Here is a 24,997-nt window from a genome sequence, read left to right on the forward strand (position 1 = left end):
ATAGATTCCATGTTTATGCTAGCGCTCCCACTCAATTGCACTACCGTGTTCCCAAAATGTACGTATCACCCTGACCTAAAAGTAGGCTTAACTAACAAATCAAAGAACACGAATAGCCTTTCAAGATTGAGCCTAATCATATCAGGGATTAAGATCATTTGATCTAGGATCAACTTGGCGATATTGACTTGAATAGATATTACGGTAAGTTTAATAAATCTAAGTCAAAGTTCAATATCGGTCCCTTCCGATGCATACTCCATGCATCCAACCTAAGCTTTACTTTAACCAATGTTCTGGAAAGAACATAGTATTTCTCCAAATACAAGTAAACTCTTGTTGTAGATTATCATATCAGTAAAACCCTGTGTCTGATAAATCTAGGAAACTTTATTCACATAGTCATGTTTACTTTCCAATGTGTTGACGGCACAATAAACAGGATCAAGTATGTGAAAAGGGTTTCAGATGAATTTATACATTATGTACATATAATCAAGAAATAAATCATGTGAACCATGCAACATTAAATGTTGTTTCTGATCTATATTAATAAGTAAATTTGATTATATTGAAATGAGTTTTATTTAGGGCATTAAACCCAACAAACTCCCACTTGCACTAATATAAAACAAAAAGTGCGTTTCAAATAATCTCAACACCTTGATATACAAATCAAGTGTAGTAGTAGTAAACTCCTCGTAATAGGATCTGAAAGGTTGAATTAAAACACAACCTTTTCTCCACCATTACTCTTCGTTAATCACAAAATCATTGATAATGTGAAATTCCTCTCTATATGTCTACTCTCTTGGGATACTGGATTCTATACCTTTGGCAACTACTTTTGGTTAATCAGGAAATTAACACTAGTAGTTTAAGGCAATTTGGAATGGTGCCAAAGATGTATAGAACTTTCCTTAGACTGAATAAGTACCTTTCCTGCAGCTTTAACATTCGGTCTCTCTCTCGGTAGACCTAGTAGACTTCGATAGGTTTTTACACTTCTCCGAAATCACTATTCCACACCCAGATTAATCACCATCTTATCAGAAAGATTTACTAGCACATAGGCAAATTTCGAAATCTGATATGGTGTAGTCTAAGAGTTTTAAACACACCCTTATTGACTAACATATAGTTCCTCTTCTTTATCTTAGGATTTACTTGATTGTCTTCCAATGTTCTTCTCCTGGATTAATCTGATACCTACTCATTACTCCCACTCAACGGCAGTGTCCGGTCTAAGGCATACAAAAGCATATCTAAGACCTCTCCCTTTTGATGTAAGAAATTCTTTCATGGTTTTATCTTTTCTGGAATAGTTAAGACTTTTCCTTAGATAAATAAAATCTATACCTAAGAAGTTGTGAAGCTTCTATAGATTGCCATTAGAAAGAAAATGCTTCAGCATCTTACTAAAGTAAGTTGCTTGCATTAGAGTAAGTAATTACCAGGTATACCACAAGCCATAGGTTTAGATAAACTCAAACCTATAATACTAGGAACAGGAAGTTTTGTTAAGTCCATAGAATAGACTTATTAACGAAAATTTCCTTTTATGTCCTTGTAATAGAAAACTTTAGGTCATTCCATGTGAATGGATTAAACCATAGTTCTATTGGCTTTCTTCTTAGTTTCTTATCTTGACAATCCATTACTTGTTTAAACTCACAATGGATTTTAATCACTTGTGTCTCCCAAGTCATAAGAAGGTGAGTTCCTAGAAACTCTCCCACTACGACAAGGTACCGTGAATTATGTCGAAGAAAACTAAATGGTATTGATCTCTTCGGTTGTGACAAGACAACGTAGGCAAGTGGGATCATCATATGTTATAAGATGATAGAACACTTTTGGAATCAAGAATAAATATCTCCTTTTATTTGCTACTTGTTTTTCGTACTTAGTCATTTTCTTAGAAAAGTAGTATTTGTTTGAACAAACACTTTCTTATCTATTGACAATGGGATGGTCCACCTCAATCACTTAGAAAAGCTAACAAACCATGGTTAACAGTTCTAGCCTTTCTTAAGATTTTGATTAGGTCATCCATGAATCTAGTAATGATTTACATTAAGTATACAACCATTACATCATTCTGAAATTGTATTACCATAGAAGGATTTAGGCAACGACTAGTAACTAATCATCAACATGCAACTCGAAATTTCTGGGGAGGTAAGTTTGGATATAATTCAAAAATCAATTTAATGATCTTTGAACTGCATATCTACTAACTATTTCTCCACCCCTATCAGTTCGCAAGATCTTTAACCACTTACCTTAATGGTTTTAACCATTGCTAGAAATTTATGAAATTTTTCAAACATTTCAAATTTCTTTGCATAAGGTATAATCTAGAGTTATCGTTTTAAGAATACAACGAAAAACTCATATCCACCCCCCGAATGTACATTCATCTGCGAATGAGATGAACTACTTTCGGTGGATACGAACATATTAACTCTTTGCGAGAGATTGATCTTGTCAAATCCACTTATGAACAAGATACAAATGCCATAGATTAAGAAAATGTGGTAATGTCTACATGATGACATAGGTTTAGTTACATCAAAGAGTTCTTAGAATACTTCAAGTGGATCCCTGGTCTGAGAATACCTAACTCATATTCCATACAAGCTTTAATCCATTAATAGAAGATGGATATTAAACACTTGAAAAAGTGTAACTGTATTGTATTCTGGAATTAGAAATATAAGAAAATTTCTATTTGGAATCTAAAATTAAAGTCAAAGACTTAAATTTATACCAAATATTATGAGTAATTCTATCTTGGACTGAAAGACTACTAATACAAACTCTAAGTCAGATTTGCCCATACAAGTAGGAGATTTCTAAGATTGAGGATTTATATCAATTGGGAATAGAATTTCGGGATTATAATCATATGCGTCATATAAAATGACATGAAATGATTTATAGACCATTCATCCAATGATATGTTTTGAAAGCTAATTCGAAATGAATAAGCTAAGAGGAATTAGGATAATTTCGTTTAAAATAAGAATCCAACGATGCTTCGATTAGCGAAAGTCAAAGTAATCTTATTTATATAATCTTCTTGTTTCATATCATAAAAATACTAGTCTAAGGTGTCATCAATGGATGAACAGCTAGATGTCGCATATACAATATTTATCTTTCGAGATCTAACACTATTATGTATGTCTAATGGTGAAAATCCACTAGGGATTTATCTCATTAGATAAACAAGCCAAGTTAGACCAACAATGAAGATTCGAAATTAAACTACAACTTAATAATAGAAAATAACATGGTTCAATATAAATTCATACACAATTCAGAAATTATAAGCATATAGCAAGTAGGAATGACAAGTGAAAATACTAAAACTTACAATCCTAAATAATTTCCAAGGTTTTCAACAAACTGATATCAGTGTCCCGTTTAGGCGAGAGTCAAAGCTACCATTCATTGAATAGAGTTGTCAGCTCGTCTAAAATGTTAAACATTCTAGCAACCTTTTATTCGATCAAGATTGGAATTCAGCGTTGTCCCGTTTAGGCGAGAGTCAAGGCAATTCTATCTTATGAGCTTCCACCATTGTTTCATAATTTGCAAGTCAAGTATGGTCGCCACCATTAGGGTGATCCATACCATACAAAACACTTACAAACTACTTATCATGCGAGGTTAAACGGTGCGAAATTGCTAATGAACGTTCCTCCATTAGGGAGGATTACTCACTAAAACAAACGCGGTGTAAAACCCACAATGGAGATCGAATGTCTCTATAATAAAGCTCAATATTTGAAAAGAGTTGTATTTTCTTTTATTCTCTTTATTTATTCTATTTATTTTAAATATATATTTATTTAATTAAAATTTCCAATTTAGAATGAAAAATTCTAAATATAAATTTTAATTTAATACTTATAAATTTTACTTAGATGGATATGAAAATAACATGAATTATTTCCATCTTAGTAATAATTTCCAATAAATATTTAGAAAAATATTCAATTTAAGTTGTTACAAAATTAATTTAAATTAATTTACAACTCAAATTTAATTTTCTATAAATATATATTGCATTTCGAAAAATTAAAGTATATAAGAATACAATTTTCGAAAAATGCATATTAAAATAAAAAATAAATCCTGGAAAAATTATTCTAATTTAATGTTGGCCCAAAATTAATTAATAAAATTAATTTACAACAAAAAATATAATTTTCCTATTTAATTAAATATATAAGAAAAATTACAAATATTTAAGTATGATGATGAAAATCAACTTAAATATTAATTTTCTATTTAATTAAATACACTAGAAAAATACTTCAAGCAAAAATATCACCTATCTAGATTTTCCTTTGACTAATTAATTCTATTTCTAATAATATACTTTAATTCAATTTATTTTAAATTAATCAATAAATGAAAAAATCATTGATTTAAGTTGATCCAAGAATTAATTAAAATAATTAATTTACAACTTAATCTATTTTTCAAGATAAAATTCGAAATTCTAGCATTTAAGAAATACAATTTCGAAAATTGATTAATAAAATAAAGAAAAAATATATTTTGAAAATTATTTAAATTTAGTTGAAAAAAAAATAAATTTCAACTAAAAATAATTTTTTTATTTAATTAAATGTCATGAAAAAGAAATATTTAAGTATGATGATAAAAATCAACTTAGATATTTAATTTTCAAATTAATTAAATGTATTAAATTCAAGAAATAAATAATTAAGTGTAGAGAAGGCTTAATTATTAATCTCTAGTTTAATACTAGGAAAAAATATATTTAAAATAAATTGTACCAAAATTAATTAATAAATAATTAATTTCACAATTTATAATATTTTCCTATTTAATATTAGAAATAATAAGTAGTCTAGAAATAACTATCTAGAAAATATCTTATTTGACTAAGTATCTTTTCCACAAAATTTGAAAAAATATCTAATTTAAGTTGTACTAGAAAAATCTAGAACTTAAATATTTTCAAATTTAAATTTAATTAAATATCAAAAATTAAGTTGTAACCACTTAATTTGAAAATATTCCATTTTAAGTTAATATTTGAAAAGATATTAACTTAAAAAAATATCTAAAGAATCTTAATAACCAATGCCTAAAATTCCTCAACTTAATTTTGAAATTTTGAATTCAAAAGATATTCAGATTTAAGTTGGTTAGTTGAAGATAACTAAATATCAACTTAAATAGGAATATTTAATGAAAAATTTAAATTAAGTTCCGGAAAAGTTAATCTAGATGGTTATAATTCTATATATTTAATTAAATACAAGAAAATACATATAGTTTAGCTTAGAATATAAAATTCCTTAAACTATATTTTTCTTAAATTAATTTCAAAATAAATGAAATTAATTATGTTGCTAATCAATTTTATTAGGTTAAACTAGTTTAATTAACCTAGTACAGTCATTCAAATCAGGCAAATGGGCCTTCACAATTGGGGTGGTTTGTGTGAGGGGTCTTGGAGTTCGGTATGTCGTACCCACTTCTATGGCTCCCAACTCTCACCTGAGAGCCCAAAAGAGAGGAATTTAACCTTAATAAGAACAACTGTTATTAATTGAATAAGCCCAAAACTAAATGGGCCTAAATAAAATCTATCAATGACTATGACATTTTATTTAGCAACAACAACCTATATGCATCTATAATGAAATTAAACACATAGGCTCACACAGGCACACTTTGGATGGGTCCTATCATGTTGCTAGGTCATACACAGATGAAAGAAGATTGTAAAATTTACCTGTTACAAATTATTAACTTGACCAAGGGAGCCATCAGATCATTAGATCTGGCAAAAAGTAACCATGGCTATTTGCAATCAAGTAATAATAGGTTTTAAAAAACTTACACATAAGCTAAAACACATACTCCTGCAACAAGGTTAGTTGGATAGTTGGATGTAGGATTTATTTAATTTTAAATTAAATATTTAATTTCGAAAATAATTAATTAAATAAAAAAAAATTTTCGAAAAATTTAAAAAAAATTTGAAAAATTCGAAATTTTTAAAAAAATTTAAATTTAAAATTAAACCTACAATTTTTGAAAAATTAGGTTTCAACCAACCTAAATATCATTTCAAAAAAAATTTGCTAACTACTTTTAAATTTTAAATGTTATTTTATAAATAAAAATTAAATAAAAAATTAGAAAAGATAAATAAATATCTTTTTCAAATTTTAAATGTAATTTAAATAAATAAAATAACAAAATTTAAAAAAAATTAGCAAAATATCTTATATCATTTAAAAATTACATGATTATTAATATCTTATTTTTAAATTTAAAATAAGATAAGATATAATCAAATTTTAAAATAAGATAGATTTTTAAGCAAAAAGATAAATACTAATTCTATTCAAATTCAAATTACACTAATATCTTGAATTAAATTAAAAAAAATTTAAATTAATTCAAAATGATAATTAGAATTGAATTAGGAATAGTAATAGTATATATACAAAACCATACAAAAAATTGGAAGTTAATTCCATGAAAAAGTATGAAAAATTGAAGAAAATTGAAAAAATTCGAAACTGTACGGACAGTTCTGCGATCGCGAAAGCTATCAAGATGTACTCGATTTTGTCAAATCTTCAAAAAATCATAACTAATTCAAATAAAATCCAAATTGAGTTCTGTAAAAGGCTAACTTGCTTAATTTTTTTCATACTATCCAATAAAAATAATTCCAGAAACGAAATCAGAATTATTTTTCACGAAAATTTCACAAACATCAATCAATCATCAAATAACACTCAATACAACATGATACCATCCAAAGAACATACAAACAATCGTTTTAAAGTCCAAATTTCTTGCAAATAAATCAATTACCATGGCTCGAGGCGTATGTTGGAATTTATTTTACAGGGATCTTAGATCTACTCACAAGTATGTTTATTAACATCCTAAATAAGAACTTTCTAAAACGATAAATTAAACACATATAAAGTTTAAGAAACCTTACATTGGGTGCAGCGAATAATATGACTCCTTCCGTTCGTATATCTAGCCCTTGATTCCTTTCCGTAGCAGAGCATTATCAATATCCGAACTCGGATCTCTTTCTCGAATCTTTTATGCCGAAACTCCTTTCTTTGATGATCTTTCTTCACGATCTTCCTCACTATGATTGAGGTATCACTTGATGTGTGTGGGCACTACTGTAATCACTAATGATTTCGAAATTCTCAAGAGGAAGAGAAGAAGTGACAGCTTAAAGATAGGGAGAGAGAAGGCTCGGGTTTTCTCTCGAAGGAAAAATAGAAAATTTAAGTGTAAATTTCCGAAGCCTTCACTTTATCTATTTATAACATTCCACTAGGGTTAGGTTTGAATTATTTGGCATTAAAATAATGAAAAAATCAGTTTAAATTTCCTACAAAAGTGGCTGGCCCTACACTTAGTGGATTGGGCCTTGCTTTTTGCAATTTTGCAATTTTAACACCTTTTGTATCTGATTTTCTCAAAAATACCAATTTCCTAATTCAACCATTTAAATGCCAATTCTAACTATTTAATAACTATAAATAATTATTAAATAATATTGTCATTTATCATATTTATTAATTGAACCATAGAAAGTATCATAATTAACAAATATGCCCCTATAAACTCTTTCTTTACAATTTCGCCTTACTTAGTGAAAAATTCACAAATAGACATAGTCTAATTTGAGAATTATAATTGATTAATCAAAACCAATTACATGAGTCTTACAAGCAATATTATCTCAACTAGTGGGGGGACCATGGGTCTATATAACCGAGCTTCCAATAAGTAGATCAAGAATTTAGCACTAAAATTCACTAACTTATTAATTCTTCGTTGAATCCACGCATAGAACTTAGAATTGCACTTTCAGTATATAGAATGCCATATGTTCCACCATATAGACACATCATTAGTTATCCATTGTTATAATCCTAATGTGATCAATGATCCTCTATATGAATGATCTACACTGTAAAGGGATTAAATTACCGTTACACCCTACAATGTATTTATTCCTTAAAACACTTGACCCCGTATAAATGATATTTCAGCTAATGTGAAATGAGTACTCCACCATTTATGTTCGTTTGGTCAAGCTCGAAGGAGATCATCCTTTGCTTACTATTCGCCAGATAGAAGCTATAGATTCCATGTTTATGCTAGCGCTCCCACTCAATTGCACTACCGTGTTCCCAAAATGTACGTATCACCCTGACCTAAAAGTAGGCTTAACTAACAAATCAAAGAACACGAATAGCCTTTCAAGATTGAGCCTAATCATATCAGGATTAAGATCATTTGATCTAGGATCAACTTGGCGATATTGACTTGAATAGATATTACGGTAAGTTTAATAAATCTAAGTCAAAGTTCAATATCGGTCCCTTCCGATGCATACTCCATGCATCCAACCTAAGCTTTACTTTAACCAATGTTCTGGAAAGAACATAGTATTTCTCCAAATACAAGTAAACTCTTGTTGTAGATTATCATATCAGTAAAACCCTGTGTCTGATAAATCTAGGAAACTTTATTCACATAGTCATGTTTACTTTCCAATGTGTTGACGGCACAATAAACAGGATCAAGTATGTGAAAAGGGTTTCAGATGAATTTATACATTATGTACATATAATCAAGAAATAAATCATGTGAACCATGCAACATTAAATGTTGTTTCTGATCTATATTAATAAGTAAATTTGATTATATTGAAATGAGTTTTATTTAGGGCATTAAACCCAACAGGTGGTTCCCGGATGCAACGAGTAAGGCGTGGTGTGAGCTTCATCAAGTATCTCTTTCTTAAGCTCATCAACACTAGGAACACAAACTCGAGCTTTATATAATAACATTCCACTGCTCGAGACTGAAAAGCCTCTAGGCCGACCAGCCACTACTTCATCTCGAACTTTAACTAGCTCGGGATCTTCCAGTTGTGCCTTTCTGATTCTTTCCAACAGATCAGATTGGAGTGTTAAATTATGTAATTTCTCGACCACGAACTCAATTCCTGCACTAACCATTTCTGAGGCTAGTTGAGGGGCTATCATAACCGTAGTGCACACTTGCCCGGGACCCTTTCTGCTCAGAGCATCGGCCACAACATTGGCTTTCCCGGGGTGATACAGTATTTCGCAATCGTAGTCTTTAACTAACTCCAACCACCTTCTCTGCCTCATATTCAAATCTTTGTGTGAAAAAGTATTTAAGACTTTTATGATCCGTATAAATCTCACACTTTTCACCGTAAAGATAATGTCGCCAAATCTTTAAAGCAAAAACCACAGCAGCGAGCTCTAAATCATGAGTTGGGTAACGCTGCTCATAATCCTTCAGTTGACGAGAGGCATAAGCTATGACTCTGTCAGCTTGCATCAGAACACATCCCAGACCCTGTCTGGATGCATCACAATAAACAACAAATTTCTCTTGATCTGATGGCAAAGCTAACACCGGAGCTGTTATCAAACGCTGCTTCAACTCCTGAAAGCTTGATTCACACTTATCTGACCACACAAATCTTTGATTTTTCTTGGTCAATTCGGTTAGGGGCATAGAAAGTTTTGAAAATCCTTCGACGAAACGTCGATAATACCCTGCTAACCCGAGAAAACTTCGAATTTCTGTCACAGACTTGGGCCTCGGCCAATTTTTCACTGATTCTATCTTGTTTGGATCGACCATAATTCCATTTTTCCCAACAATATGACCCAGAAAGGACACCTCGGACAACCAGAATTCGCACTTTTTGAACTTGGCATACAGCTTGTGATCCCTAAGTCGCTGTAACACCATTCGAAGATGATGCTCGTGCCCCTCTTCTGACTGAGAGTATACAAGAATGTCATCGATAAACACTATAACGCAGTTATCGAGGAAATCCTTGAATACCCTATTCATGAGATCCATAAAGGCCGCAGGAGCATTAGTCAATCCGAATGACATTACCAGAAACTCATAGTGCCCATATCTGGTTCTAAAAGCAGTCTTCGGTATGTCCTCCTCCCGAATTCTGAGTTGATGATAACCAGACCGTAAATCAATCTTCGAAAACACTGTCTTTCCCTGAAGCTGATCGAACAGATCATCGATCCTAGGCAACGGGTACTTGTTCTTAATCGTCAGCTTGTTTAGTTCCCGATAATCAATACACATTCTGAGGGAACCATCTTTCTTTTTCACAAAAAGAACCGGAGCTCCCCAGGGCGATACACTGGGTCGAATAAACCCAATATCAAGCATCCCCTGAAGTTGTAACTTAAGCTCCTTGAGTTCCGCTGGAGCCATCCTATATGGAGCTTTAGAAACAGGTTCGACTCCAGGTGCCAAATCAATTACAAAGTCAATCTCTCGCTGTGGCGGCAATCCCGGCAATTCCTCGGGAAACACATCAAGAAAATCTTTCACCACCCGGACTACCTCAGGCCCAAATGTTTCGAGTCTGTTGAGTCAAAAACTACCGCTAGAAATCCTACACAACCATTGCATAGTAAATCCCTAGCTCTCAACACAGAAATAACCGGGATCCGAGACCCCTGAACCGATCCAACATAAACAAATGGATCTTCACCTTCCGGCTGAAAAGTCACCATTTTACGCCTACAATCTATACTGGCCGAATACTTGGATAGAAAATCCATTCCCAGTATAATATCAAACTCAGTTAATTTCAATTCTATAAGGTCAGTACTCAATTCCCTATCCTCGATCCTAATCGGCATAGACCTAATGCGCCTATTAGAGATAACCAATTCCCCGCTAGGCATTAGGGTTCCAAACCCTCTTTCTAAAATATCACAAGGCCTACCCAGAAGATCAATCACTCTTGTAGCTACATATGAACGTGTAGCTCCCGAGTCAAATAATACTGTAAATAACAAGTTGTTGACGGGAAGCTGACCTGTCACAACAGAAGGACTGGCTGCAGCATCAGCTTGGGTAATGGCAAACACACGAGCAGGAACCGGTTTCACCTCAGCTTTCGGCTCCTCTTTCCTTGCCTGGGGGCAATCTTTCTTGAAATTCCCCACCATGCCACACAGAAAGCATGTCTTCCGGTTACACTCTCCCGGATGATGTTTCTTGCACCTTGGACACTCAGGATAAGAGTAACCCTGGCGTCCTCCTCTGCCTTGGTTCCCACGGAACCGCTTGCTTTGCCCTGAGCCACCAGAAGCTGGAACAACCTTTCTTTTCTGCTCAGTGGTGGAGTCACCACCATCCCTACCATAAACAGGAGTAGGAACAGTGGGGGTTCTACCAACACTCGGAGTCACCCGGGGCTCCTGAAGAAATTTTACTGCACCCTCGGCTCTCAAAGCCTTCTCAACCATATCTGCATACGTGGTTGCTTCAGTAGTGGTAATAACCAGATCATGCCGGATCTTTGCACTCAAACCCGCTAAATATTTTTCTTTCTTACTGAAGTCAGTGGGCACAATTCCTGCTGCCAACTTAGCCAACCGATCAAACTTCGTTGTGTACTCAGTGACTGACATTCCCTCAGTCTGAACTAGATTAGTGAACTCTTTCCGCTTTGCACTGCGGACCGCTTCGTTGTAATACTTGGAGTTAAATAACTCCTTAAATTCTTCCCAGGTCATCAGCGTGACGTCCCGAGTGAGGGTTATCAACTCCCACCACACGAGAGCATCTTCCTGAAACTGGAAAGTGGCGCAGGTCACCCGGTCATTTCCAACCACTCCCATGAAGTTGAGAATACGCTCAATCATCGAAAGCCATTGCTCGGCCTTCATCACATCAGGGCCTCCCAGAAACACTGGAGGTGCCTGTTTTCGAAATCTTTCGTACAACGGTTCCATACGGTTGCCAACAACAGGTTGTTCTGCTGGCACCGCTGGAACTGCAACGGCCTGAACTTCTTGAGGAGGCACGGCAGGAGGACCCTGCTGCCTCAACCTCTGAATCTCTTCATCTTGCTGGCGGATTCTATCTTGCATCTCCGCAAATCTTTGCTCCCAATCAGGAGGAGCTTGAGGTGGATTTACAGGGCGACCACCCTGAGCTCTGCCACGGCCACGGCCGCGACCACGAGGATTTTGAGGATTCCCCTGACCGCCTCCGGTCTCAACCATGCCACCCTGACTTCTTGTATTTCGCGGGGCGTCCATTTAATAGGACTTAGCCTGCGAATCCATAAGCCAGGCAGGTTAGACAGCGATCAAAATTAACACCGCTCTTAATAACTTAAAGGCAACACAATTTCTTTTCTTTTTAAAGAAATATATTTAATTTAAATCTAATATGCTTCCTAACATGCTTTCACATCACACTTATTTAAAATACTAAACAAGTACAGGCTTACTGAACCGTGAACCAAGCTTTCTCTGATGAAGATTGTACATGTCATAGCAAGCTTCGGTAGACAAACCTGGCGGCTCTGATACCGAAATTGTAACGCCCTAACGCTAAGGCACGCTACAGTGCTTTTTTCAATTATTGTGCAATCTTTGCTAATCAAAGAAATTTCTCGAAAAACGTGTCAAATAAAAATTTTTGCTTTAAACATTAAACTTTGTAAAATAATATAATATTTACAAATCCCGGGATCCCGATTTCAAACTTTTAAAATTTACTGTTTAAACTTTACATTCAAAATACACAAGTTCTGGGTCGCACAGCGACTTTCAAAATACAACTCCCAGATGTCCCGAGACCGAACACTCCAGGTCCCGCCGCTTGACATGTACAATCTCATCCGAGCTCAGGTTCATTCCTGTTCAGCCTTCGCCTTTCCTTTACCTACACATGGAAGCAGAAACTGTGAGTCACCGTACTCGCAAGAAATGCATATAACATACCATATAATTTCCGACCTGTAAATAGGCGCCCATACACCTATTTACAGAGCTTAACAGATGAGTATGAACGTTCATTACCAGGGTACAACCTCTATACCACATACACATCGCACCTCACTGTACGAGTGTTGGTAGGGTTTATCCCGATCACCGAGTAACACTGAGTGATGTACCACACACCTTAGCATTTTTCCATGCTTGTGTTGGTATCACTGTATCGTACTCATAATCACAACAATCACTGTACCAATGCACTCTATAACTTATTCATACAAGTGTTGGTAGTGTTTAACATAATTCAAGCATGCATATATAAACACATATACACACATTCAGATAATCACATCATACATTATACACAGTTCTTACCTGTTTTCCGAATTCAAGTGTGCTGGCCGACCTGAACGGAATTCACGTGCTAGATGGATGCCCTAATCACAATAATAGTAATACAGATGAGTGACTCGCTAAATCACTTTCCGGGACTTAAAACATGAAACTAGAAGTTTCCCTATCGATAAATCTCATGGCAATACCCTACATATCTCAAAATTGGCCAAAACTAGGGTTCTGAAAATTCCCCCAACAGGTAGACCGGTTCCCAACCGGCATCCCGGTTCTGGGTCACCAACCGGTCGACCGGTTGGTACAGACCACCCAGAACCGGAATTCCGGTTCTACTGCTGGGAACCAAAAAAAATTATCCCCCTTGATTCAATTCAATCCCAAACTTTACCAAACTCTCCAGTATACCTATACAATGTATAAACATCCATTTCCAATCAACAAATCACAGAACAAACCAATAATTCAATTTATGCCATTAAAGCTCAAAGCTTGAGTTTCAAAACTCAAGCTTGCTTAAAACCATACTCAAGCAATAAAACCAGCTGCTAGGAACTTCAATCAACTCAAACTAACCCTAGAATTCGAATCCTAAACACATCAAACCTTAACAGCCCCTAAATTACAAAATCACCAATTCAACCTAACTTTAAAACTTGAAAACTAAGAAGGGTTCTTTAGGGCTTACCTCAACTTGAATCTTCCAAGCTTCCTTTGCTGGAAACTCCAAGATTTAACAGCCCTTCCCCCTTGATTTCTGCCCCAGCCGAAAGAGAAAAGAGAAAGAAAGAGAGAGTTCTCTTCAATTGGATTTTTCTTTGATTTTTCCCTCAAATGAAATGATTTTTCCTTTAATTAAAACTTGCTGAAAAACAAAGTGCTAGGTGTCAACTACATGGGCAGCCACCTCACTCACCATAAACAAAAGACCAAAATGCCCTTAGACTTAAAACTAGGGTATTTCTAAAGCTAGGGGTAAAATGGTCAAAATCCATAACCCCGCTCAATCCTGATAATTAATTTTCTCTAAAATATTTCCCCACTATAAAATAGGGTTCTAAACTTACTCATGTGATTATCTAGCCATCCATCGCATTTTCCGTTGTCGCCGAGCAAAAATTACAAAATTAACATATTTCACATATAAGCTAAATAATACCCCTAGAGTTTAATAAAATCTCCGGAATTGAGAAATTATAACTCTAATATTTATTTCTAAATATTGGGGTCCACAAATAAATTAATTCACAAATAATAATAAAATAATAAAAATTAGTGCTAATTGCCTTTACTAATCCACATTACTAGAGCGGTCATTACAAAATATTTGGGAAACTAACCATTTCTCAAACTGTTTTGTCCTCTATCTTTTCCAAAATAAATTCCTGCAAAAAATGTAATTAAACTATTATTAAATTATTATGCAACTGTAAATCAACTTAAAAACCACAACTCTTTTCTCAAAATTACATAGTTCTTACTCATTGTCACTTTTCATCATGTTTATTTGAATCAGATCAATTTCCAACTATTATAAAACTAATTTGCTACCATTTACATAAATCGCACCTTGTATATATGCTAGCTTTTGGTACTCGTCAATTGACACTTCTTCATGATTTGTAAACCATTTTAAAACGATATTGCAACTGTAAGGCAACGCAAAAAATTAAAAAAAAAAAAAAACAGCCTTATTAGTATCATGTGGTTCCTTAATTAGAATCAGTTCTTGTTTTTTGTTGTTAGAATCTGAATTTCCTGTTGTAAACCGGTGAATCAACCAGAATGCAACTGTGTATGACGTATATCATTGTTGAAAAAAATTTCATTTCATACCTTTTTTTGGATTTCAGGAGGAGCTCCAGATCTGTTCAATACAGATTTACATTGCTCCAATCTGGATTTTCGACGCTCGTTTGAGTGATATTGCACGATAAAAAACCGAAATCAAATGTTTAATTTCAGTTTCTCCACGGTTTTCTGGTCTTTTTTTTTTAATTTTCTGTTCAGATCCTTGGATTTGTTCGTTTCCTATCGAAATTCGCCAGAATTGATGGTTGTTCTATGCTCGATCTGGTTTCATTCTGGTTGCGTAGCCAACTGCATCGATGGAGGTTCCTTCATTGTCTCCGTTCGTGACGTGCGACTGAAGGTATAGGGGAGGTGTTATTTTTGTAATATATTCAATGTGGCTTGTACAAATGTTGATTGGGCCGGCCCACAGTATTTTTGTAATATTTTACCCTTTTTGGAATTTTCCTGTTTTTTTCCCTTATAATTTTGATATTGTATTTTATTAAAAAAATCTTATTAAATTATAATAATTCATACTAAAATAGATAATAAATATTTATTTTTTAATAAAAAAAATTAACTTGTTTATTTTTATAAAACTGTTTAATTAATTTTACGAAATTGTTTATTTTGAGTTTTAATAAACATAGTTTATTATTTAATGATTAAAATGTATGATTTGATGTAATAAGTTTTCAAAATATATAAGTTTTTAAAATAATTTTTTTTTTTGCACATTTTTTGTAATTATTTTGTTTTTGTTGTACATTTATGAAAAAAGCCTTATAATATTTAATAACAAAATTATTTTTTTCACATTTTTTGTAATTGAGCGTTATTATTAGGATGTGGTGCTCAGCACCTTCTATGGGTGGTGTCTTATAATTAGTTAGTGATATTTCTTAAAAATTATTTTTTTTTTTTATAAAAAAAAAATTATTTTTTTAAGTTATATGGAACTTGATAATTACACGGTAAAACACCGAAAAAAATGCTAAGTACCAATAATGTCTTTTAGACTTAAGAAAATAGTCTTTTTTTTTTAATTACATATAAATTTAACCAAGCAAGATCCGTGTATGAAGTAAAAGTTTAGGATAATTATAATGAAACATCAGTTAAGACCTACCCTTTGAGCTGGTTCTGGGGCTAAAATAAATATCCGATTTATGCGTTACTTGATCACTTATATGAATAATTATGACACAAAGAAACACCAAAATTTATTAAATTATACACACACCTGTCTTTCTCACTCTCTCTTGTTTTCTTACACCAGTGTACGTGTGACAAGCTCATCTAAAGCACAATTTAACAAAAACAGAAAAAAAAAAAATTATCTTTGATAAATTAAAAGTGTTATTGAAGCTCCCTTACAAAAAAAAATAAAATAAAGTATTATTGAAGCTTTTTTTTTTTTTTTTTTTTTTTGTAGGGGTATTATTGAAGCTTATTGTTTTGCCGTTTCAAGGAAAAAAAAAAGCTTATTGTTTTGTTGTTATACAAAAAAAAAAAATCTGTGTCGTTTTCGCTTATTATATTGTTAAATAGTTGACTCGTTATGTAGGTATAGTTAATAGTGGGTTCTTTCCTGTCCCTTCCCCACACACACATATATATTTATTATTGCAGAAATTCCCACTATAATTTATATATAATATAATCAATATCCTTAGAGTACTTATAAAATGAGTTATTATAGTTTATTCTCTAAAATATAAAGACAAAGTGGTAAAAGTGATATTTCTGAGCTAAATTTGAGCTTTTATGTATATTTTTTTAGCTTAATAAATAGTAAAAATAGTATTACATCACATGAGCTAAAATATAAATATTATATTAATATTTTAAAGTTTTCTTTAATATATATGTGTATAATTATTTATGTGCTTTTAAAAAAGAATAAAATATATGAGAAAAAATATAACTTTAAAATGATATAGAGAAACTAATAAAATATATGAGAAAAAATATAACATTAATGTAAATATTTGATGTAAATTAAAGAAAGTTGAACTTTAATAAAATATTTATGATATAGTAGAGAAAGTAATAGGAGTACTTTTAGATGAGATGGTTTATAATTTGAGCTAAATTAAGTTAAAAAAAATGAATCAATATTATATTTAATCCACATTTTATAATAGTGTTTCAATGTAAAGGTAATTTTTATTTTTATTTTTTTTATAGAAAGGTGTAAAAAAAATCAAACAAAAATATTAATTTTTATTGAAATTATTATATGATAAATATAAATTGACACTTTATTTACAAAAATACCTCTATAAGGTATAAGGTGTGGACAACATTTATACATTTTATGTACTTTTAATTACTAAAATACCACTTACACTATCACTTACACAATCAGACAATGATTGCAGGGTGATTGGCCAAAGGTTGCATCAGACGAAGGTTGCTGGGTGGTTAGTCGAAGGTTGCATCAGACGAAAGTTTCAATCAAACAAAATAACTGTTAGCAAAATGTTTATGGAACTGTTATGAAACATTAAAAATTAGAACAGTATTTTCACGTACGTAACTCTATCTACATGTCTTTTCATGATTTAATATGAACAAATTTACCATTAGAAATTTAAAAAATAACGAAAATACACTAGAGTAAATATTTTACTATAGTATTGCTGTAATTTTTTTTGGATTATACATGAGTTGGATTGTTTGGGACCTCCAGTTCAACTTTTTGAGATGCATTTAATGGATCTGAAAATTAAAGTCTGGATATAAGTTTTATACAAATTAAACTGGATTTCCGGTTGAATTTTAGTTTCGTAGTAATTTTTCTAAAATTTTTTTTCCATGAATTCGAAACAGCTCCTGTTTTGATTGATTCTGGTTGTCTTTACAGTGAAGTCACCGAAATTAATGGTAGTTCTTTTTCTGGTTGAATTTTCGTTTCGATTGTGTTGAGTTGTTGAGTGGTTGCCCAGAATGCATAGATCTTGGGTTGATGTTGTGTCTGAGTGGTATTTGTGTAATTTTTTTTATTTAGACTGTATATATATTTATTTAGCCAGCTAAAAGTATTTTTGTAATATTATTACTTTTTTTGGTTAAAACTTAAAAAAAGTCTTTTTAAATAAAAAAAAAATACTATTAAATGTATAAATAAGATGTAAAAGAAATTATTAATTATATTATTAAGTGATAATGGAGTAAATAAAAAATTGTAGTATAAAATTAAAATCATGTTATATTTTGTACTAAATTTAATATAATTTTAATATGTACTAAATTTGAATCACTTTATTTGTACACTACTATTACAATTCACTTTTATTATAATAGACTAAAATATACTAGGTACTACTTTAGTACTCCATTAAAAATTTAAAGATGCTCTTAAATACCATACCAATTTAATAAGTAGGAAGAGTTACCATTACCTCCTCATGCATCCACCGTGTTATATGCACAGTGCACCCTAACTATCACTTTATGGTCATTATCCTAGATATTATATATAAACTATCACTTTATATAGTCCTTAAATGATCACATGGCACCCATGGAAAATTATTTTAGTGATATGGGTATAAACACAATTATTAGCTATTAAAGGTATAAATTAAGTTTCCATTAGCTATTAAAGAAAGGTACATCAACACAAATATTACAAAATAAAGAAACTCAGAGCTGTATAACAACTACCAGCAAGGCCAACCTTATTAATTAAACCTTTAGAAGACAAAAAAGAAAGAAACAAAAATTGTACACATGTCGTGAATAACCCAAAGTTCAAGCCAGTATTATTAATTCCATTTTCTCTGTCTCATCATCAATCATGCCATAACTGAAGTTGAACTCTTTATTTCCAAAGGATACAAAAGCAAATAGAATCATCATTCATGGTCATCCAGTGTGTGCTACTCATTATTATTTATTTATTTATTTATTTGATTTTGCAGATTAAAGAATGAAAAGTTAAGAAACTATATAGACACATATTATTGGTTCTTCTTTTTTTTATTATTATTGAAAGTCATATTCCAAATGCGCATTTATTTCAAAAAAATAAATAAATAAACTAATACCATTGAAATTCCCAAATTGCATTAAAATATACAATAAAAAATTGTCATTTTCCATTCCTCGTATGGATAGTAGACGCGTGTAGAATGTGTATATAAATATAGGAAATGGAATAGATCAAAGTCACACCCATTCTCTCCAAAAACAACTCCAATTTCTTCTTCTTTAATTTTGTTCCGATCATGGTTCTCTCTAGGGCTGTTTCTCAGTCTGATGTCTCCGTCCACTCTACCTTCGCTTCTCGCTATGTTCGAACCTCTCTTCCAAGGTATTTATTTTAAATTTTTTTTATATATAAAAATATATATATTTGGGGATCATCGTAATTAATATTTGTGATTTTTTTTTAAAAAAAAAAAAAAAATAGGTTCACAATGCCTGATAACTCGATCCCGAAGGAGGCAGCGTACCAGATCATAAACGACGAGCTTATGTTGGATGGAAATCCTAGGCTGAATTTGGCTTCGTTTGTGACGACGTGGATGGAGCCTGAGTGTGATAAGCTTATTATGTCTTCCATTAACAAGAACTACGTTGACATGGACGAGTACCCCGTCACCACTGAGCTCCAGGTCTTCTCTTCTTAATTAATTAATTAAATAATTAATTACTATACAGTAAATTGATTAAATTAAATTAATATTCTCATGATTTATTTGGATTACATTAAATTACAATGAAAACTTTTATAAACAAAAAGAAAATTACAAAAAGTGTAGGTAAATTAATGGTACTCTTTCAACTTCCCCTATATAAAAAGAAAAAAACAAAACAAAAAAAAAGTACTTAAACTTGATTTGTTATATTTCACAAAAAAAAAAAAAAAAAAAAAAATCTGAAATTGTATAGATCTGTATAATACGCTGAAATTATGTGCCAAATTTTATTTTATTTTATTTTTTTAAATAAAATTGTGTATACCATATGGATTGGGTCAAAAGATTGAAACTTTCGAATTATTTACTAATAATTAGGGGAAATTTACATGGTATATTAATTTTTATTAGTGTTCCACTGTTGTTTTGAGTTGTTCTGCTTTGTGTTTTATAAAAATACAGTATTTTTGAAAAAATGTCATACTTTTTATAAAAGTTAACTCAAAATCTAGTAATTTTGTAATTTCCCTAATGTAATAAGAATATAAAATTCTGGATACCAATTCAATAGTAGAATAGAATACATGTTAGTTGTTGGTTTAAATTGTAAATGAGTAATATAAAATGCATTTAGCATTTCTCCACTTGAGTTTTATAATTAATATGAATTAAAAACATGTGTGTCACTTATATAATAATACAATTTAAAAGAACAACCGGTGGCTTTTTACATCTTGAATTGACTGAAAAAAATATTAAATATATTCCATCTTTAAGAAAGTAAATGTTAATTATGTGGATCATGGTATGTACCATAATGTCCAACAAAGAATCTCCTTTCAATGATCCAAATTAGGGATGTTCATATAAACCGGAAAATCGCGGTTTAAATCCGGACCACGATAATTCAAACCACTCTAAATTGTAATCGGAGAAATCGTTTTCGGTGGTTTGGTCAATCCGGACCGTTTACGGCGTAATGGTTCGGAATAAATAGTTAACGGTTAAACCGGACCAGACCGTTTATAATAAATAATTAATTTATATATATATTTTATATATGACTATATGTATAATTTTGAATTTTTTTTGTGTATCAAGTTTTTATTGTATAAATTTTTAATTTTTATGTTATGTTTGACATTTGAGAATGCTTTTATATCGTTATTTATATGTTCTAGACCTTTTCCTTATCATGTTAAATATATATATTTTGAAAACTAAAATTAAAAACTTAGTAAAAATAGTACAATTACTTAAAAAAAAAAAATAATTATAAATTTCACTTAAACCGTGGTTTCGAACCAAGCCAAACCAAACCGTTTGGTTTCTAATATTTAAAAAACCGTTATATTGGTTTGGTTCAAAAACTATGAAAATCCGGACCAAACCAATCCGTGAACACCCCTAATTCAAATAAGCAATTAGACGATTGGAAGCCACAATCTAATAATGAAAATTTACCTGGTCTTTGTTTAATTAATTAGTTATGAGTGCATTAAAGTGTCTAGCACCAGATCTTTTTTATTAATAAATTATAAACTTCATTATAATATTTTCTCAAGATGACCCCCAACAACTAGTTATGATATTTAATTTATAGTTTTAGTAGTGTAATTTACAATTCATTAACAATATTTTGTAAAATTATTATATTAAATTATATAATATTCGATATTAATTTTACTAATAACGACATAATAAAGAAAAAAAAAAGATTATTTTACAAATATACAAAAACAACAAAAAAATTATAAAAATACGGTTTCACGAAATTTTAAACATTTTTATGATTTTACTTACAGAAAATACAGTTTTTTTATGTTGTACTCTTATTAATTTGTTGTTGATTTTTTGTTATATGTATGTTATTTTTTGTTGTTGTTTTGATATTATTTAAATGTTATTTCTATGTTACTTTTATGTAATTTTCTTGTTATTTTTATGTCGTTTCTATAAAAAAATCGTAAAAATATAAAAAAAAATTCTTTACTCGTACAAATATAATTTTTTTTAAAAAAAAAAAAGAAATGACAATTTATGTAATTGTGCAAAAGAATAATACTAAACAGACACTCTTTTAGCATTTTTCTTGAATTAATTATACATTTGTGGGCAGTACAGTACTTTTCGGACACTGCTACTAAAAATTATGAATATAGAGCACACCAGATCACCACGTAATTAACTGCTGATTAATTACAAAACTGGTTTAATTTAACTAGTTCAACTTTATCTAATATATGAATAATAATTTCATTCATTTCAAAATAATAATAATAATAATTTCATTATTCAAAGCAAAAATATGAAATAGAATATTGTTTCCCCCTTTTTTTTTGATAAAATCCTGAATATTGTTTCCCTTTAAATTCAAACAAAACTAATTTTTTTAATTCAGTAAAAAAATAATTACTTTAATTAACTTTTTTTTATATAAAATATTGTTTAAAAATATTTGTAGATTCTATCTTTTCATGATTTACACAATATAATTTTTTTACAATTAATTATTTGAAAGATTAAGTGAATATGCTTTTTAATTAAAAATCTAAAAATAAAATTACAAGCGAGGAGTGGATAAATAATTTTTCTCATATTTGTTATAAATTATCTATATTCAATTAATATATTCCCTTTTGTATATATTACACCCTCTATGTCACCTATATATATTTGTTATTCTTTTGTGTTTGACGCTTCTAATACCATATATACTTCTACTAGAGGTCTAATTCTAAATCCTCCCTTCTCTATTATTAAAAAAAAAAAAACAAAAATGATAATTGTTTGAGAAATTAAAGAACTTATGTACAAATGTTATCGAATATTCAAGATATTAGAATTAAATAGGAGGTTGCTCTAAAATCAACTTGATTGGCCGGAGAGAATCAATTAGTAGTAGTCTACATAACTATACATAGCTTATTAACCAGTTATGTACTATAACAATTTGGCAAAGTTTTGATGGACTAACATTAAGTCAATGCGTGCGACTGCGACTGCGACCACTACGAAATGTGCGGGTTTTTTTATTCTATTTTGTTTATTTAGTTTTTGAAGGGGAACTAAGACAATTTTTCTCAATAAACATATGTGCATATATACATTAATAACTAAACTAAGAATATGACCGTCCCTTTATTTAAAAAATGAATATAAAGTCCCTCCTTATATTATTATTTTTTTTTTTGTTTTTATTAAGTCCTATCTACTTCAATAACAATAATAATAATAATAAAGTCCTAGAGTTGTAACACCTTTTCAATAGGAAGAGATAGAGACAAGTGATGTTTTTTTTTTCTAATGGGAGACAACTGATGTTAATTCTTCTAGTCATAATAATACTTTTTTAACAAGTCAGGATTATTTATATTTGTATTTTGTGAACAGAACCGGTGTGTGAACATGATAGCTCATCTTTTCAACGCGCCATTAGGGGAATCAGAGGCTGCAGTGGGAGTGGGAACTGTGGGGTCCTCGGAGGCCATCATGTTGGCTGGTTTGGCTTTCAAAAGAAAGTGGCAAAACAGACGCAGGGCCCAAGGTTTGCCCGTTGATAAGCCCAATATTGTTACTGGAGCCAATGTCCAGGTATTCAACCCATTACTTTTGGGCTCTCTACACTACATCAGGCTTCTTAAATATATTTCCTATAAAATGTAAATTAACAAAGCCCATTTGGATGTCCTTATTCATTTGTGAAGGTGTGTTGGGAGAAATTTGCAAGGTACTTTGAGGTGGAGTTGAAGGAGGTAAAGTTAAGAGAAGGATACTATGTGATGGACCCTGAGAAAGCCGTTGAGCTAGTTGACGAGAACACCATCTGCGTTGCTGCTATTTTGGGTTCCACTCTTAATGGTGAATTTGAAGATGTCAAACTACTAAATGATCTTCTCGTGAAAAAGAATGAAGAAACTGGGTGCGTACATTAATGTAAATTAAACAACTCGTGAATTGAATATGAATAATAATTACGATTAATGATTTAGTATGTATATTTGTATGCAGATGGGATACTCCCATTCACGTGGACGCAGCAAGTGGTGGCTTCATAGCACCATTTCTATATCCGGAACTGGAATGGGACTTCCGGCTCCCATTGGTGAAGAGCATCAACGTTAGTGGGCACAAATACGGCTTGGTATATGCAGGAATTGGTTGGGTAGTCTGGAGAAGCAAAGATGACTTACCTGATGAACTCATCTTCCACATCAACTATCTTGGGGCGGATCAACCCACTTTCACACTCAACTTCTCAAAAGGTATATATATATATTCATTATCATTACATACTACCCATACACCTACGAATTCTCTCAACCCCATTTTAATAATAAGTTTGTGATTAACTATATGTAAATATAATTTACAGGTTCCAGCCAAGTCATTGCTCAGTACTACCAACTAATAAGGTTGGGTTACGAGGGGTACAGGAATGTGATGGAGAATTGTACGGAGAACATGATGGTACTGAAAGAAGGTTTGGAAAAAACAGGTCGGTTCAACATAATCTCTAAAGACCAAGGAGTACCATTGGTGGCCTTCTCATTGAAAGATAACCATGCACACAACGAGTTTGAGGTTTCGGACATGCTGAGGCGATTCGGGTGGATTGTCCCGGCCTACACCATGCCTCCTGATGCCCAGCACATCACTGTGCTGCGCGTTGTGATAAGAGAGGACTTCTCCCGCACCTTGGCCGAGCGTCTGGTGAACGATATCCAGAAAGTTCTTAACGAGCTTGATGCTCTTCCATCGAAGCTTCTCACTGCCAAGATGGCTGTTACTCAGGATGACAATGACCTTGTTCCTCCTGGTAGCCCTGTCATTGCTAAGAAGAGTGCCTTGGAGATGCAAAGGGAGATCACTACCATTTGGAAGAAGTTCGTCTTGGACAGGAAGAAGACCAATGGTGTTTGTTGAAATCAATTAACACCCCCACACTATCCACCACTACTACGTCTAAGTCACTATCTTGTTATTTATCGGCTTAATTAATTAACAGTTTTTGATTTTGTTACTTTTATGGAGTACTTTTCAACAATGTAGTAATGATTTCTTATGTTATTATTTTTTCTTGTGATCGAATTATATATATCGATATTTGTGTTCACGAGGCCTTTATTTATATGTAATTGGATCATTATTGATAATACGAATGTGCTTTCATTTGTAATTTGTTATTCGGCGTAGAATAATTCGATGTTCATTTTTATGCTTCTCATTCCCAACTTATGCTGATACCTGTGTTGCTATTGTTATTCATTCATGTCTCGTAATATTGTTGGGTCAAGGTACTACATATACATAACTGACCTATTTATGTTGATCGAAATAAAT

At 31.6% G+C, this 24,997-nt stretch overlaps 1 protein-coding gene across 1 annotated transcript; it reads left to right on the forward strand.

Annotated features, from left to right (window-relative positions):
- The first annotated feature begins 18,726 nt into the window (after positions 1-18,726).
- LOC115722247 (glutamate decarboxylase 1) lies at positions 18,727-24,833 on the forward strand. The gene is made up of 6 exons (XM_030651403.2): positions 18,727-19,326; positions 19,426-19,630; positions 23,048-23,248; positions 23,362-23,576; positions 23,666-23,919; positions 24,030-24,833. Exons 1-6 carry the CDS (start codon positions 19,241-19,243, stop codon positions 24,578-24,580), a joined length of 1,512 nt encoding a protein of 503 aa, XP_030507263.1. The 5' UTR covers positions 18,727-19,240; the 3' UTR covers positions 24,581-24,833.
- The last annotated feature ends 164 nt before the right edge of the window (positions 24,834-24,997 follow it).

Source organism: Cannabis sativa, chromosome 9, assembly GCF_029168945.1.
Source record: "Cannabis sativa cultivar Pink pepper isolate KNU-18-1 chromosome 9, ASM2916894v1, whole genome shotgun sequence".
NCBI classification, from domain to species: domain Eukaryota; kingdom Viridiplantae; phylum Streptophyta; class Magnoliopsida; order Rosales; family Cannabaceae; genus Cannabis; species Cannabis sativa.

What these genes read in the sequence shown, in the direction of transcription:
- LOC115722247 (XM_030651403.2), top strand. Translation starts at nt 19,241, where the DNA reads ATGGTTCTCTCTAGGGCTGTTTCTCAGTCTGATGTCTCCGTCCACTCT. An exon ending in TTACTGGAGCCAATGTCCAG is followed by an intron (nt 23,249 to 23,361) that starts GTATTCAACCCA and finishes TCATTTGTGAAG; the next exon opens with GTGTGTTGGGAGAAATTTGC. An exon ending in AAAAAGAATGAAGAAACTGG is followed by an intron (nt 23,577 to 23,665) that starts GTGCGTACATTA and finishes ATTTGTATGCAG; the next exon opens with ATGGGATACTCCCATTCACG.